At 42.3% G+C, this 17,668-nt stretch overlaps 1 protein-coding gene across 3 annotated transcripts in view; it reads left to right on the top strand.

The window, feature by feature from the left end:
• st6gal2a (ST6 beta-galactosamide alpha-2,6-sialyltranferase 2a) overlaps positions 1-17,668 on the top strand; it is a 39,280-nt gene that overhangs the window by 13,730 nt on the left and 7,882 nt on the right. For all 3 annotated transcript variants that reach the window (XM_047337179.1, XM_035651655.2, XM_047337180.1), the window contains 5 exons: positions 1,165-1,222; positions 1,305-2,412; positions 12,329-12,426; positions 12,719-12,820; positions 15,317-15,491. In XM_047337179.1, coding sequence (XP_047193135.1) covers positions 1,395-2,412; positions 12,329-12,426; positions 12,719-12,820; positions 15,317-15,491 — 1,393 coding nt within the window. In that variant the 5' untranslated portion in view covers positions 1,165-1,222; positions 1,305-1,394. The remainder of the gene's footprint in view (positions 1-1,164; positions 1,223-1,304; positions 2,413-12,328; positions 12,427-12,718; positions 12,821-15,316; positions 15,492-17,668) is intronic.

Here is a 17,668-nt window from a genome sequence, read left to right as displayed (position 1 = left end):
ACAAATGACTGTAAAAAAAAATAATTAAAAAAACAGGCAGGAGAGCAAATGCATGTATTTTTATTCAGAGGACAATATATTTCCAAACCAAAGTTAAAGTGTGGCTACCTTTTCAAAATTAATGCTAAAGTTATTTATCAATTCACTTCATTCAAAGTGTAGTAAACAGACAGAAAAAAGTGGTGGTGATGATGATGAACTGTATTTGTGAAGCACTTCTCAAATTAGAGTTTGAAACAGGATAAAATAATTAACTCGATAAAATCAGGTAATTAAAATACAACGAAAAATAAAATGAACAAAAAACCCCAACAATGAGAATAAATGCTTAATATTAAAACAAGTAAGACAATCATGCGATAATATGAAATCTGCATGATCACCCTTTGCCTTCAAAACAGTCTGACTCACGTTATTTCACGTGATCCCAGTTTGAGATCGGGACTCTGTGGGTGGACTCCGGACCATCTGCTGCACGACTCCTTGTTCTTCTCGTCTCTGAAGACAGTTCTTTGTGACTCTGGCTGTTTGTCCGGGGTTGGATGAGAATCTGACCATATAAACCATAGACATAAACAATGTTTCCCAGAAATTGCGGCAGCGCTTTCAAATATTTCACCCGACTAAGAATTAATTGTTTGGTCCAGATAACGTGAGACAATAGTGACAAATTCCCATCACAATAAGGCAACGTCATCAAACAGTCCACAACTTGAATGATCATTTTGTCACAAATGGAAAGCAACAAATGCTCATTATTTAGGAGATGTGACAGGAGAATGATTGACATTTTGATTTCTTTAAAAAAACGTCTGTCATGATTAACTGACTGATGGAATTATCGATTGCTTAGTGATGGCTCAGTGCAACGCCTGCTGGTGTATAAACAGTCAGTTTCAGTTTTTGTTGATACTTAAGTGTATTTAGTATTATATGATGGAAGCTGTAAATTTGATTACAGTCATTAAATGGGGCTCGTTTAAAAAAAACAAACCCCACAACCTCTCCTCTTCTGATATGGAGTGGAAAGCAGCCAAATTCTGCCCAGGCAGATGTGTCTTCCTGTGGCGTGTCCATGTGAGTTGTGCACTTTCATGATCCGCCAGCCTCACGCGTCCCCCCCGCACGCTCGACCCCACTAATTTGTCGCGCTTCTCTTCTCAGGGTCCTGTTGTATCCTGGCGGGACACATGAGCATGAAGAAATAGAAGCATCATTTGAGGTGAGTGTTTCAAACGTCTGTCGCTGGATCTTTTTCTCTGTCCCCCCGAGCTGTTACACTCAGAGCTTTTCTTCTTTTGCAGGCCCTCCAGCTGACTTCCGGGCTAAGTCCTGGCTGTGAGGCTTTGTTGGTGGTGGGCCAGCTGAACAGGTGTCTATGTGAGTGAGAGGTAATGAAGTCCAGTATGAGGCAGTGGCGTAGGCTGGTGCTGGTGGGAATGCTGGCCTGGGTTCTCCTCTTCCTCGCCCTCCTCTCTTACTTCCTGGATGCTCGCGTGGACGCGCCCCTGACCTCTGCTGGCTCTTTACTCTCCCAGCACCCCGACACACGTCGCCTGGCCTCCATACAGGCCTCCCATCAACAGCATGCCATCATGGGCTCCCGACCTGAACTGGCTTTGGCGTTAACTACAACCTACCCTGGAGACGAGCCGGAGCCGGAGCCCTCCGCCAGCTCCGTGACCCCAGAGTCCAGCCTGGAGGTGAGCCACAGCCCCAACAGTGCTCCCTATGCCATCTATGGTAGCCAGGAAGCCAGCCGCCAGGACTACCTGGACCCCCAGAGCCTGGCTGCCTGGTCCTCCTTTGGTACAGAGAATGTGGGTTCTCACTCAGACCCCGCAGTCCAAAGTCGTGAGAGAACATCTCAGACCAAAGAGTATCAGAAGCGTGTGAGCACCACAAACCGTCACGGTGGGGGGGAGGAGGAGGAGGAGGAGGAGGAAGATGCTAGTGAAAATGAGGATGAAGAGCTGGGAAACAAAATGAGGGTGACAGCACACAGGAGGGCCGGTGGGGTCTCCTCTGATTTGGAGGAATACTACTTCTCCAAGTCTGCCTCTGTGGTGCACCGGCTGTGGCGGGGCCATGTGTCCGCCGACATGCTGAGTCCTCGGCTGCAACGCGCCATGAAAGACTATGTGAGTGCCAACAAACACCATGTTTCCTACAAAGGGCGTCGCAGGGCTGCCCAGCGTGCCAAGGAGCTGCTCTGTCAAATGAAAGCCCAGGCCCGACTGAGGACGGTGGACGGGTCGGAGCAGCCCTTCTCCTCGCTCGGCTGGGCCCGTCTCGTGCCGTCCCTTCCGCTGGAACAACTTCACAGGCAGCAGGAGAGGAGCAGCTTCAAGAGCTGTGCGGTGGTCACCTCGGCTGGTGCCATCCTGCGCTCAGGACTGGGCAAAGAGATCGGTGAGTAGGCCTATCAGAGAGTTTGAGTAAGGGCAACGGGTTTGCACTTTTATTTTTATCCCCGCAGAGTTCTACTTGTGTATTGACATTAACCTTGACATTAACATTTGAGAAGAAAACATTTTCCTCTTGAAATTTTGTATAGTGACTAAGAGTTAAGCATTGCATTGACACTAAGACCAAAATGCACAGCCCTGCAGAGGACGGATGAAAAGATGTTGCATGAAAGACAAGTATGAAGGTAAATATGTTGCAAAATGCAAGCGCTTGTAGACTGGATTTGCGGACTTGTAGAAAACAATGTGAGAACTTGTAGAAAACATTTGAACCTGTATGTTGAAATTTGCAGTCACAGCAAAAATTCACACCTGTGTTCTGAATTTAAAGTCACAGATCTGATCTGCACTCGGCTGTTAAAAAATAATAATCGGTTAATGTTAGATTACAAGTTTGCAGCTGCCATTGTATTCATGTAAATATCAATCTACACATATGTGAATATTTTTTTGTGACTTCAAATTCAGAACACAGGTGTGAATTTTTTCTGTGACTGAAAATTTCAAGATACAGTTTTATCTGTTGTTTTCTACAGGTTCACGAATCCAGTCTACAAGTGCTTGCAATTTGCAACATATTTACCTTCATAGACACGACTGTCGACTACAAAGAAGATGAAAGTTGAAAGGATGCGCACAGACCTTGGCCTTCATAAAAAATTTAAAGCCCTTCTACAGTACGCCGTACTCTTCCCCTTGAGGTGGAAATGTTCGCTCACGTTATACCAACTGTGGGACTTAAAATATACTTTTTTTTTGCTGAATGTCCTGAATGTGCTTGTGAGGAAACACCACGTGGTCTATGAATTCCATAAGGGCCCATCTCCCCGGGAGCATGAATTATCATATTTCATGACAATCGGCTCGTTTAGATTACGAGATATCAGCCATGTACAGTTGTGATGTAGATCCCCAAGTGGGAAGCTTAGTGTCATACATATAAAAAAAACAAAAAACGTAAACCCAGATTTTTGGGGGGAAATATTCTCTGATTTTTACAAAAAGTGTATTGGATCAAAATTGCTTACTGCCCCCTTTAATGGCACGAAGGAAAAGCTTCAATAGTTTTGAAAATCATGGATTGGTTGAAGCTCTAGAGCTGAGTAAAGTTCAAACTAAATTTAATTGAAATCTGATGATTAGTCTTGGAGACTTGGACGTGTTTCTTCACTAATAATTCTGCCATTTCAAAGTGAGACGGGCAACAGAACACGGCCCCTGGTTTGGCTGAAGAGCCATAGTCTGGAGGACATGATTCAACAAGCTGACTGTAAACACTGCGACGTGACCGGGATTTTGATACAAAACATGACGTACGCAGCTTTTGTGTGGTTTTGCAGTACTGAACAATCTCAGCAGTCATTGCTCACACAAAGTCCAGAGGGGAGTATTTGTGTCCATTTGTCACCACCTGCACTGCTTAATGCTGAACGTACTCACACAGCACTCAAGTGAGTTGTTTTTTTTTAAAACCAATCTATTGTTGTAGTACCTGCACTTATACGACTGGCAGTTAGTTTGCTGACACATATAGGCTGAATAGGAAGAAGGTGAAAGGGTTGTGCCGGTGTAAAATGCAATTTGTCTGGACGGGAATGTGTTTTGTTCATTTTGCACCGGCGCTGACAATGTATTCCTTGGTGCAAGCGCAGTGGCCCATTGGATTTTAAAGTTGAACAAATATCTATCTGCTCCTGCAGGGATTTTATTTCTTTTCTCTCTCTCCCTGGCATTCGCTGATCAACTTGTCAGGCCGATTGTAAGCAGGGTTGAGCGTGTGCCTAGTAGGCTATATGTCTTTGCATTAGAATGTGTGTGTGTGTGTGTGCGTGCTCTTGGTTTAGAGACGCTGGCAGCTCTTTGGTTAGTGGGGAGAGTGTGAATTCGGTGACAGATGGCTCACTCGAAGGAAAGCAGGAGCCCCTCTGGTAAGCGAGCGGGCTTCTTCACAACACTTATAGCTTCCTTGCATTCGCTTTAATTGCTTATGAATTCAGCCGCCCGGAACAAACACTAGACCTAATAAGGAGGGCCTTCTGCTTCATGCATTTTTTCTACATTTCTTTTTTGATTTCTAATAAGAGACGTGGTTCTACTGACTCCCACTCGCAGTATTTACAAAAAAAGCAGATGCACACAAGTGATTAGAGCCTGCATCAGCATTTGAGGTGTGCTCATGTAAAAGTACTCTTCAATGACATTTGACAGAAGTACCATTACTTCTGTAAAATTGTACTCAAGTACAAGGACATCTTTTATAATAGGGTGAAGGGGACAGTTAAAAAAAAGTTGTATGCTCATAATAATGATGAACTAAAGCAAGAGGCCAATATGCACTGGTATTATCAGCACAAAATTGGTGTGCACCTCATTTACGTCAGAAGGGAATGTAGACGTTCCAGCTGAAGGATTCACCATCAATGTTTTAGTATTTCGTGTAAAGCCGGGGCCAGCAGGCACCTGTCGGTCCCGTGACACGGCAGATGTGTTTGATTTGGGACACTTGCCGCGGCCTCTGCTGCGGCTGCTGCTCTTACTTATTTTCCCCCTTTCTTTTTCCCCCCTCCACCAAGGAGGTTATGTGATTGGTTTGTTTGTTAACAGGATTACTCAAAAAGTTATCATTTTTTCAATCAACGATAGATCTTGGGCATGGTAACAGGCGATGACTTTTTGGGAGGGATCCGGATCTGGATCCAGGAATTTTTTCATAAAGATTCTTCGTCATTGCTAGAGAGGGATTAGGTTTTTTTTCATAAATAAGGTACAAAAAAACTCCCAACTCAACAGTAAATGTTATTTCAGCCAAAACAGAAGTGCTGAACTCGCTGCTAGATGAGTTCCCCTGTTGTGAAGAAATGATGACGTGTTGTGATGATGCATGGTAATGTCGACTTTAAAGCTTTAACAGTTTGATGCAGCGTCACATTGGAGCCCACCGGGAGAATGTATTGTTTGACTCACAAAATGAATAGTAGGATGTTTAAATATTTGGGTATTTGTAGTTTTATGAAGGACATTAGACTTAGTTGCACAGGGAAAAAAAGAGGCAGCCTTTAGTTTTTAGTTTCTAGACCTTGCTCTTCTGACTCTGTCCACATCTTTGTTTTCAGTTTCAGTCCAGTAATAATACCCATGCATATAAACAGAGTGAATGTCAAGCTCCATACTTTCAGTGTCCAACATGCATTAAAGACGCCTTAGAGCCAGTATGAGAAGATACAAGTTGTACAAATTAAGAAACTATTCTTCCTGACCAACTCTTCTCTGGGGACTAACACATACATCCCCATGTCAAACAGAAACAGGCTTTTAGGTTTAGCGTCATTATCATATTATTCACACTTTTCAGTTCTTTCGAAATATATAATTTTTCCTTGAGAGGACACTTCAGAGCCTTGGCAACTTGATGAATGAAAATGTAACAAGGCGGATTTAAGTAGCCTCACAGTGTCGGGGGAGCTTGACTTTGTCACATTTATTCTCAGAATCGGCTTAAACAGGAAATCAAACTGCATTGATCTCACTCTGTCAACCTGTGCCCACACGGCTGTCCTTCCCCAGCAGGCTGCACATTATTCAAACCCCCACATGGTGCGGCTGTGGGAGGTGACGGTTTCCACTCGGATGTGCCAATTGGAGAATCAAACCCACTTTTCTCTGCCACTTGCAGGTTTTTACTGACATTTCGATTACAGGGTTTCTGAGCAGCTGCAGCACTGAGTTCACCGTGAGTGACGAAGGTGATGGTTCATATAGTTCAGTCTCTGGATGTGTGGTGGTGTGTGGCTGCCATCATGTGGTGAAGAGCTTGAACAGCGTCCTCAGAAACAGCACTGGGTGGAGAAAACGTATCATGTAGTACATGAATTATTATAATGTTAAATACTCTGCTGCAAATAATATCTATCCGAAGCTTGTAATTTTTATTACTCCTGGAACTGTATGAGAGGTTTTCATTCTGCGGTTTTATTTGAAATCATAATTTGTGGTTCTGTGTGTGTGTGTGTGTGTGTGTGTGTGTGTGTGTGTGTGTGTGTGTGTGTGTGTGTGTGTGTGTGTGTGTGTGTGTGTGTGTGTGTGTGTGTGTGTGTGTGTGTGTGTGTGTGTGTGTGTGTGTGTGTGTGTGTGTGTGTGTGTGTGTGTGTGTGTGTGTGTGTGTGTGTGTGTGCGCGAATCCCTCTGACTCTTGATTCTTTATTCGTTTCTATAAATTTTGGCTCATAATTCTCAGACTTTAGAAGTAAATATAACCATTTTGTCTACAACTGATTTAGTCCACTTGAGATTTGGTGCTCTCCAGTGGAATGATACAAAAAGACACTGATTTTCACTGGTTATGTTTTGCCAGTACAATAATTTGAGCAAAACTCTTATCACATTCAAAAGTCTACAAAAATCAATACACGGTTAATGTTTAATGAAACTGCGTATTCATGTGTCAGTGTGGCATCGTGCGGCTCTGCCTTTAGTCTTTACATACTGAAACCAGGAATATAAAAAGCATACAATCTTTTTCTGGATCTAAGTTATGGCTTTTGCTCATGATACTCATGATAACAATAGTTTTGACTTGTTTAGTGTATAAGATGCAAGATGTCTGAAAAATACAATGCGCCCAGGTAACGCCTTGAAATTCCTTTGTCCAATTCATAATCCAAAACCTAAAGAGACGTTCAGTTTCACATTGGAGAGAGTGGAACCTGCAAATGTTTAAATTTTGTACCTGATAAATGACATGAATAATTAACCGTCTATCAAAATTATTGTAAATGTTGCTGGTAATAGTCGAATTGATTTGATTAGCTCTTTTGTCTGTGATGATGAAGTTCTTTTGCAGAGCAGTTACAAAGTGAATATTGGATGCAATCGCCACAATTAAAACATGAAACTGAAACAAAGAAGAAAAAAAAGAATAGAAAATTATGAAATGGTAAAACCACAACATATGGAAAATGTTTCAACAAAATGCATGCAAAGACATATAAACTTTCGAAAACAAAGCGTCAAAAGTACGTACATGTGTGTGCCTCATGTAATATGTGACTTAAAATGCCTTCAAACTCTTCAGCATCATCATCAACACACATCGCCTCCACCTCTGCTGATGTCTGACAACTCTGACACATAACAGGTTCATGGCCTTGGTGATGTAATAGCAAGGTCGTTGCAATGCTTTCAATGGGAATGCATCATTTTAATTCATAAGCTATAATGTGAAGCCGTGCAGTGAAAGGAGGTCAGGGCAGATGAATACATGATGCTGTGACAACTGGGGCCATGGTTGATACCAGCACAGTGAATTCTAATAGTTGAGATTTCAGCAGATAACAAAAGTCACAAATTAAAAAAAAAAAAAAAAGATCCCTCTGACTTGGATGAAACGTTCATCAGGTCATTTACTACAGAAATTGACTGCCGCAGCTCGCTCATGACTGTTCCGGTTTGTGTCTGTCAAGGCCCCGAAGCGGACACATTTTTTTTAAGAATCCTGAAAGTGGCTGCATCATCAGGGTCAGTTATATGAAAGTAAAAGTAAACTACAGTTAGCAGCTACGTTACGTCATCTGTAGAAGAGCTCCAATAATCAACGTAGCAGCACTCGAGTGCTGAAAGCAACATACGGTCTCCAACAAGTCCTTTACGTTCAGAACAGCCTGTTGCAGTAGTTGTACAATGCATTTGTAATGCGTGTGCACATATGTGTTAGTATATATATATGTTAATATATATTAACAATATATATACTGTATATATATGTTTATATTTATATATATATATATTGTTAATATATATATGTTTATATGTTTTTATATGTATATATATTAACAATATATATGTTTATGTTCAAATATATATATTCACTTTATATATATATATATATTAAGACCAACAGAGCAGCAGTGGGCTCATGCAGGTTTAATCTCATTGACCCTAATGGCTGAACCTTTTGCATCCACTAATCCACATCTCCGCGACAGAGTATGAAAAATGCGTTCTAATGAGTTCCTTTCCCTCGCTTTTCACACAGTCCGCCTACATTAGGAGAGAGCCCATGTTTACTTTCGTCCATTAATATTAACAACTCGCCGCTTTCAAACATGCTGATCTGTCGGTCAGCAGAAAATCCGAATCTCCTGGCGCTCGTCCTACATACCACGAGACGGGAGAAGTGGGCTCTCGACTTATAGTTATAGAGGTATGGAACTCTATAACCAGCCTGTATAAGCTCTGTGCGTGGAGTCGTGTCAGAAAAGGCAAGCACCAAAACGTGGCAGTTAAAAGGAGCTCCTTCGAGATTGTTTTCTGCAGTTTGATTTTGGTGGATTGCTGGAACATTTTGCAATAATAATTCAATACATTACAATGAATGTGATAATTGCCACTTGATGCGCAAACACATTTTTTAAATGCATCCTGAACTAAAACCGCTCTCTTCTTTAAAAGTGGAACATGTTATGAAAACAAATGTATGTTATGAATCTCCTGAGAAAGTTTTTCACTTTGGACAGGATTGCAGTGGGGAGATGAATTGAAAAGTAAATGGACTGGATCTATCTATCGCTTTTCTAGTCTTATCGACCACTTAAAGCCCTTTTACAGCACGAGTCACATCCCCCCAATCACACACACACACACTCATACAGCGCAGCTATTTGCAGCACTTTTTCTGTCACATTCATACTCAGAGTCAATTCAGGGTTAAGTGTCTTGCCCATGGACACGTGGTAAGCATGCGGACAGAGGGAAGCGGCGATCGAACCATGGACCTTCTGGTTAGTGGACGACCCTTTCTTCCTCCTGAGCCACAGCCGCCCAAGTAAACGCTTGGAGCGTTTATTTGAAGCCACGTCATTTTCGGGAACACCTTAAATGGGCTGACTTTAGACCAAAAGGACTGCGTTTATATGGGGTTTTTGTAGTCTTCTTGATCACTCGAACACATTCATTTACACAGCACTTCTATACTTTTTCTGTCACACGTCATTCACACGCTGCTGGGAGTAGTTGACAGGGGAATTTTAGGGTTCAGTGTCTTGCCCAAGGACACTTCGGCATGCAGACTGGAGAGGGTGGGAATTGAACCACTTGGCCCAAATTCCCAAGCGAACCAGCTCCCAAGCTTGGAATCACATGAGCTGCTTTCGGACATGCAACAAAGTCCGGACATTTTCCAGAAATGTTTCTGGATGGACTGAGTGTGAGAACGCAAACGTTGCTCCGGACTTTGTCTGGAGCTTCTCCTGCCAGCCCCCACAGTGAAATATCTGGAAAATGTCAGATGGGCCCACGCGAGACTGCGGTAGAAAAGTTCACAGCAAGCGAGTGGACGTGTTGATTTCTGTAAAAAAAAAAGACACTGAGTAGATCATGCTAGAGGCAGGACATGACACAAATTCACACCACAAAATGTTCCAGAGATTTTTTCTGCGGCTGTGAACGCGTCCTACTCGGAGAATCTCCTGCTGCGTTGTCGTACACAGGCCGGCCGTGGGCCAGGAGGTACAGGGGGTCGTCCGCCGTTTCGATCCCAGCTTCCACCAGTCCGCAACCCAATGTGTCCTTGGGCAAGACCCTTAACCCTGAATTGTCTCTGGCGGCTCTTCAGGCAGTGTACGAATGTGATTGAAAAAAGAAGAAAAAAAGTGCAGTGAATAGCAACTCTGTGAAAAGGTGAATGGGTGAATGCCATAATGGGTTTTTTTAGGCTGCTCTGAAGAGATGCGTCTTACTTTTTTACTATTCCTACACGGGTTGTATTTTTCTTTTTAAATGCTTCGTTGAGTTGAAGTCCTTGACAGTTTCAAACCTCTAGGGCTCATCTGAAGAGGAATGAAAGAAAATGGAAAAAAACGGACTTTCCTCTTCCCCCGCTCACCACTGCCTGAACACGGGGTCGCAGTTGGAGCATCACTTCATTTCGACGGGTCATAGTCAGAAAAACACTTTAAAATTGGTTATAAATAATATCAATAGAAATAGTTTGGCGTGTGCACGTCTCACAGGTTGGATCTGGTTACCTGATGTGAACCAAGCAAAGTCTCAGTGGGTTTTCCTACACGAAGGCAGTTGTGAGTAGGCAGGAGTGTGCCGCATTGTCTTTTTAGTACTTTGACAGAATATATAAATTATATATATATAATTGTACGTGTTCAATAACACAAAGTGCTGGTTCACAGGATAAACCGGTGTATATGAAAGCACCAGTAGTCTCGGTTGATTAATATACATACAAATAAGGATATTTTATTAACACTGATAAAAGCAGTGAGCTTCATCATATAAAAACGATCAATATTAATTGGTGCAAAAAAAGATAATTATATTTACAAACTACAAATAATACATTTTATATAAAAAATGTATCATAAATACATGCATTATACAGTGATCTTATAAAATAGAATAATTAAGGGAAATGTTCTAAATAAGTAAAGGGAAATGGTAAAAAGTAAATAATTTGGAAAAGCTTTTGTCTTTTGTGAAGATGGTGAAAAACACTGATAATGTGAGTTCCTGCTTCCACAAAATTAGTCTCAGACTATTTGGCTTTGTGGTAAGATAATGTTAAAATAAGATTATAACCATTTTTTAGTCCCACAACAGGGAAATCGGGCCATTTTATGAGAAACATTTCTGCTGAATGTAGACTCTGCTACAAGAACATCTTAAAAATCCATTAGTCGCGTTGTCCTGTAGGGACCAGACATGTTTACAGCATTACATTGAGGCAGGAGGGCAAAGTCAATGTCAAGCTCATGAGGAGCACATGTTTCCCGAGTGTTTGCAGTGGGAAGTGTTGTTCTGAATGTCAAACGGTGCTGTGTTGAAGAAGTACCAAGCTGGAGCCTCATCCGTTCCGCTGTCGGATCAATGCGGTCGATGGAGCTGAAGGATTGATCAACACACAGGCAGAGATTACACGTTTGTAATTATTACCAAGACCATCCGTCAAGTTGACGATCTCATGTTGGCGTGCGGACAGCACAGACAAAATGTGGAATCTAAAAAATTACAGAGTTACCTGGTAAAACTGCAGTATTTTGCGAGTAAAGGTATTTAATACTGTAGCCGATTTAAGACGTGAACTGAAAACCAGACATTTTCCTGAAATCTTCCAGATATTTTCTGGAACTTTTCCCGCCAGCCTTCCCCTACTAACCTGTCCGAGGGAGCCCACGTGTGAATACATCAGGAATATCTGGGGAAGATTCACGGCGGGCGAGTGGGCACTCTGCCCTGGTGCCGCCCCCTCGCCTGACCGTCCCCGTAATGCTCCCGCTGTTGTGAACGCGCCGGGACTCGGACCATCTCCTGCGGCGCTCTTCATGCGGGAACCGGAAAATGTTCGCACCCAATTTCATCGGTCACTTGAAGTTCAGTTACGTCTGTGTGCCAGTCAGGTAGTAATTGAGTCAGTGGGATCATGATTTACACCACTGCATTCTCCACGTCGTCACGGTGACTCCTGCCAAAATACGAGAGCTGCATTTCTCCCAATGCTGCTGATGGTCAGTCTGAGTGTGTGCCTGTGTACCTATAAAACACAGTGGTTTGTTCATCGGACCTTGACAAACTCTGGTAGCTGTGGAACATTTGGTTTGAAAATTGATGTGTTGGAGGTTTGACTGACTTTCTAAACACCCAACATCAGCTGTCGAGTTAAACGTCGTACTTTTTTTGTAGCGGTAAAGAAAGTGGAACATTGTCTTTTCATCGAATCGTTCTACTGAAGCGCAGTTATCTCGCGAGACAAAACCCATCAGTCCCATTCACATTTTTCTGCATGTTGCATGTATAAATCAAGGTCAGTTCATTACCTGCTTCAGGCGACGTGGTCTGTGTTTTTTCGCCTTCAGACACTCACGATGCAGTTTTACGGTTCAACGCTGCTCCTACGGAGGGATACGAGAGGGACGTGGGGAACAAAACCACTGTACGCATCATCAACTCGCAGGTGAGTGAGCGTCTAACCTTGTGTGATGCCTAGTAAATGAATCATTCACAGATGCCGTATATTCAGAGAGCTGCGTTACCCACGGAAACGCTTGTAAGACATGAATCTGATGTGGAGCGGCAAATTATGGAAATAAATGCACCTTGAACACTAGAAATAATCTGGTACATAACTGCCCTCAGAAGCACAACTTGTTTACAACAAAACAAATATGATATGTTCATTAGTGAGCCTCAGATTTTTGGACCCATAGGTTATGTTTAAGGTTTTCTCTTCCTATAACCCCACACAGATTTTGGCCAATCCTAGGCATCGATTCAACACAAGCTCTATCTACAAGAATGTGACCCTGGTGGCCTGGGACCCTGCACCGTACACTGTCAATTTACACAAGGTATGTTTTTTCCCCCCATCTTATCATGTGAGCAACAATACTCGTTCAGTAATCAGCTTGTTGCCCTCCACTACGTTCCTTACCACACAATAAAGCAGCTGCAATAGAAGCGTTTATTGTGAAACCAAGGTCTCAGTGAGCGGATGGAAAATGTTTACAATTCAAATAGCCATTAATTATAATGGGTGAACAGTTTCCACTAGTATTCTACTCCGCCATTGAGGCCACCGTGGTTATTTTCAACAACATAAACATACTGTCAATGCTCATCACTACTGTAGTTGACCCTCCTGCCCCCCAACCGCCCCCTCTCTGTCATATCCTCTGTCTGCTCTTATCTGTCTCTGCCTCCTCCATCTGAATTCCACCTGTCCTTGAAATGGCTGTGATTCATGTGTTCACGCGTCTCCAAAAGCACGTTTTCATTGCGACCCCCTCCTCCATCCTCATCTCCAATTCTGGCTCACAATTGTTATTGAGGTAACGATTTGCCGGCACAATCGATGATCCTAGACAATGGCCGAACCAATCATGTTCATAACCCTAGAAACCGCCCGTGGCAATTAAAATTTGCATGCTGCGGGTAACGATCTCCCAACGATTTGAATTATGATTTAAATTCCAATTCATTGTCTCATAGAGACAAAAACCTTGTCTGTTCTTACTAACTATCTTTTTCCAATTTAATATTTCTGATTTGTCCAAAACGGCAGGGCTTCAGCTTGAAGCAGAGGCCATTAGATTTCAAGCATGCTGCCTCTTTTATAGCCTACACACACACACACACACACACACACACAAAATATACTGTAAAGGATAAACTGTCGCATAGGATTGTGTTTCTTTCCATTGAAACGTAACATTCCTCCGCTTATGGTTTGACTCATTGTGCATCACCATATATGTATATACAGCATCTTGGTTGGTAAAAAAAAAAGAAGAAAAAAAAAGGCAGAGTTATAGAACACAAAGATGTTCGCTGCCAGGATGATGTGTTTTTACCTGAATCCCGTGGGAAGAGACTGACCTTATCAAGGTGGATCAGGGTAGTGATTATTTTAACAAGTCAGGCTTTGAAAACACTTTCTCTTTTTTACTGCTATTTAAGATTCCAGTGACAACTGGGGGGGGGGGGGGCAGCTTCAAACACGTCTGTGTTCATATTCAAGAGCCGTGGTGCCAGCTCCATAGCATAACCAACAAGGCTTGTGAGCCAGGGGCTTTACCCGAAGGTAGGCTTCTAATGACCTCCACGATCCACAGATATGGGTGCAGATGATAAATCACATTGTTCTCCAGTTAGGATAGAGAGGTTTAGGCTCAGGAAAAAAAAAAAAAGATCTGACGGCATCACTTTTTGCCTGAAGCTTGGAAACGTACACGCCACAACAAAAAACGTCTGAACTCGCCATTGGTGTTTGTACAACTGGTCGCCTGACTCCCTGCAGATAGGGTAAACAACACTTTGTTGTCCTTTGTATATTAAAGGCTATTTTGGTTTATTACATTAACTTAGTTTTACCTCTGTTTTTGTTCTTTTCATGCCAGTTATCATACATCATTTATCTCACAAGAGTAAGGACAAAAAAACCCATACGTGAATAAAACATCACCCTGTTCTACTAACTGTGAAAGAATACATGAGTAAGACTCTGGAGCAGTGCAGAGCCACGGCTACGGTGCAACCACTTAGTACAACACGGCACAAACCGGCAGTGAGAGATGTTTTGCCTTTATTGAAGGCTTTTTATTGTTTTCTTTGATGAGGAGTTAGTCATTTCTGCATGTGTTCATACTGGAGTGTCGCCGTGCGTCACTATTATTTCTTTTGAATCCTTGATATTCGTGAAAAGGATCAGTCGCTGACAGAAATGTCAGATAAAACCCATTGCGTACCTGTTCTGGAATTTTGCAATTCAGAATCCAGCATTGTCGGAAGTTAGTCATTTTTATCATGAAGAGATGTATAAAAGGATGAAAAGATGTTTGTCCAAATCTGATGAAAAACAAAGGAATGATTGTTCTCGACATGAATTAACTCAAATTCTATATGTTGCTTTTTTTCTTCTTCTTTCTTCTCTAAATTTTTTTTTACTGAGTTTCCTGGAAACGTTTTTATATCGCAGCTGGAAACTTTCCACACATCAACCAAATTAATTGGCTATTTTGAAAAGCCATCTGAGCACATAATTATGCCGTTTTTCTTCACTGTAATATAAATTTGTTTAACAGATATCTCCACTGAGCTAAAGACCTCCCTCCACACGTTTTCAAGACAAATAAAAATGCCCAGCTTCGAAGAATAATTTGCGCCTAAATTTTATCTACTCCCTTTAATGGCATTGAAAGATGCAAATCTATTATATTGCAGGCGGCTCTCGTGATGACACACATGGTTTGTAAAGGTATGCAGCAGGTTGTTCCAAACGCCTTGGAGAACTCGCCGCAGTTCCTCTGTGGATTCAGTCGTCTAGATTAAACTCTCTTTCTCGTCAGTGGTACGCCAGTCCAGACTACAACCTGTTCGGCCCATATGTGGAGCGCCGCAACCTCCACCCTGGCCAGGCTTTCTACATCCTTCACCCCAGCTACGTGTGGCAACTCTGGGATGTGATTCAGGGCAACACTCAGGAGAACATCCAGCCCAATCCTCCCTCATCTGGCTTCATAGGTCAGTACACACACGTACATGCATAAATACAGTTATTATGCATGCTGTGTGCATATGTTCTCTTGCAGTTGCCTCTGGAGTCTTATCTTTCTCTTGCACACACACACACACACACACACACACACACACACACGCGCGCGCTGACGTGATGACATTTTTATCTTCGGTATGCACAGTGACATTATCAACATGCAGCATAGCTTTGCAATGCGGTCCAGAGCCGTACATCCATGCAGGGGGTGGTGGAAATGGGGCCACTGTAGCATATCTCAGAAACTCTCCAGCATGTCAATGTCTACTTTGATTTCAGACATTTTGACATGGCTATTTGCAATTTTGAATCAAACCAAAACACCAGATTTGACTTCTCCTCGACTGACGGTCTCTGATTTTTAGATTGTGTGTGGTGAACCTGCGCGATATGAGAAAAATCTGACGTGCAATAACATAGTTCGATGTTGAGATGGCGATATGACATTCTGCAATAAATAAATAAACAGATAGTGAGCATATACATTTCATATGTCTTCCTCAGGCATCCAGCTAGTTATCACCAAAGTGGCACTAAATTCATCTGTGGGTAGCCAACGGCTAGCTAAGGGTTTATCTGATAGGCCAAATAATTTGAAAGCATGGTCCGTGCATCCATCTGATAGGTCAAAGATTTGCATGCTGAGGTTTTCCTTAGTTTCTGTAGGGCTTATGTTGCGTTTAGGTGAGGCAGTGAGGAGTTCCCTCGCCAGGGTGCATCTTATTTAAATAATACAGTATACCCAATCCAGTTCTTCATTGATCATTTTGTTGGTTCTTGCTATTATTATTGAAAAAAAGAATGAAAGTTAGAACAGGATTAGATAAATAGAAACAAAGTCCCTACAGCGCATAAACTCATTAGTATCTCTCTGGAAACAAACAGCTAAATAATATTCCTGACATTAAAACACTGAGTGAAGTCCAACGATAAACACAGACATCAGTCAGTATCGGTCATCTCCTCCGGCCTCCTCCCTCTGCTGCTGATGAGGATTCATCGCCTGCAGGTACTGCTGCTGGAGAGGGGGCGGCGGCTGCTGTCTCAGCCTGTAGCTAGAAGTTTGGACACATTGGAAGATATGTAGCAAATGAAGCGAATGGCTTAGCAACAGCTGTCATCTTAGCTTATTCGGAACACTGCACTATTGGCTCGACAAGCAGGCAGAGGTTAGGACCAGTTGAAAATGTCTTGTTTAGCGTGGACTCAAATTGGCTTTTTATTCACAAAGGTGTATGCAGTTGTATGTGTGCAAAGACGAAAGGCTGACCACAAGTGACACCAAAAGCCGGGAAAAGAACATTCAACATAAAAACATTCATTCGTAATGGTATTGAAAATTAAATAAAATTAGTTTTTCTAATTCATAGTTTTTCAGGAAAGTGTTTTACACTTTATTACTTGCACTTTGACAAAGCCAACCAACTGTCCCCTTGAATTCAATCTAGCCACACCAAATTGTACACTCATATATATTTGTATCTTGAATATGCATGTTTTTTTTGATTGCATTTTCCCCGGGGACATTGGGGGCAGTGGTCATGAGTTGTGAGCACTACACTTGACATATCATCATATCATAAATGTTAAATGGACTGTATTTATATAGATCAGAGCCTATAGACCACTCAAAGCGCTTTACAGTCGATGGCGTCCGAAGACAATCTGCCCATCTCTCTCTCTGTATGTGTATTTAGCATTGTCAGAGTAATGTCGTCCTCTCACAAACAGAACAGCTATCTCCATGGTAACAACTGGTATTTACCACTATGTGTCTTTCACAAATTCCACGACTATGACACGACTCACACAGCCTTCAGTTACCCACCAACTGTCTTGGCTTGCCATTAATTAGACGACCTTGTATAATGCGTGAGAACCCTCAACCAGTCACCAGTCCACGTGTTTTCAGTCCTGATTGTTTGTAACTGATTGCAGTTGGCAACACTCTGGTACACTGGCGTAAATCAGTGATTGATTAGACGTCCAACGTGAAAAGCAGAGGGGGTTTCAAATGAGGACAAGAATCTTATTGAATTGTTCGGCTTCACTGCCTACATACTTGTTAATGAAATTAAAATGTCAGCATGTTCCCATGCAGGAGCCTTTTGTGTATAGTCTCGTTATGTTACCAGTGTTCAGCTAT

Source organism: Scophthalmus maximus, chromosome 14 (genome assembly GCF_022379125.1).
Source record: "Scophthalmus maximus strain ysfricsl-2021 chromosome 14, ASM2237912v1, whole genome shotgun sequence".
NCBI lineage: Eukaryota > Metazoa > Chordata > Actinopteri > Pleuronectiformes > Scophthalmidae > Scophthalmus > Scophthalmus maximus.
The sequence above is the reverse complement of the archived record's forward strand: the minus strand, read 5'-3'. Positions and strand labels throughout refer to the sequence as shown.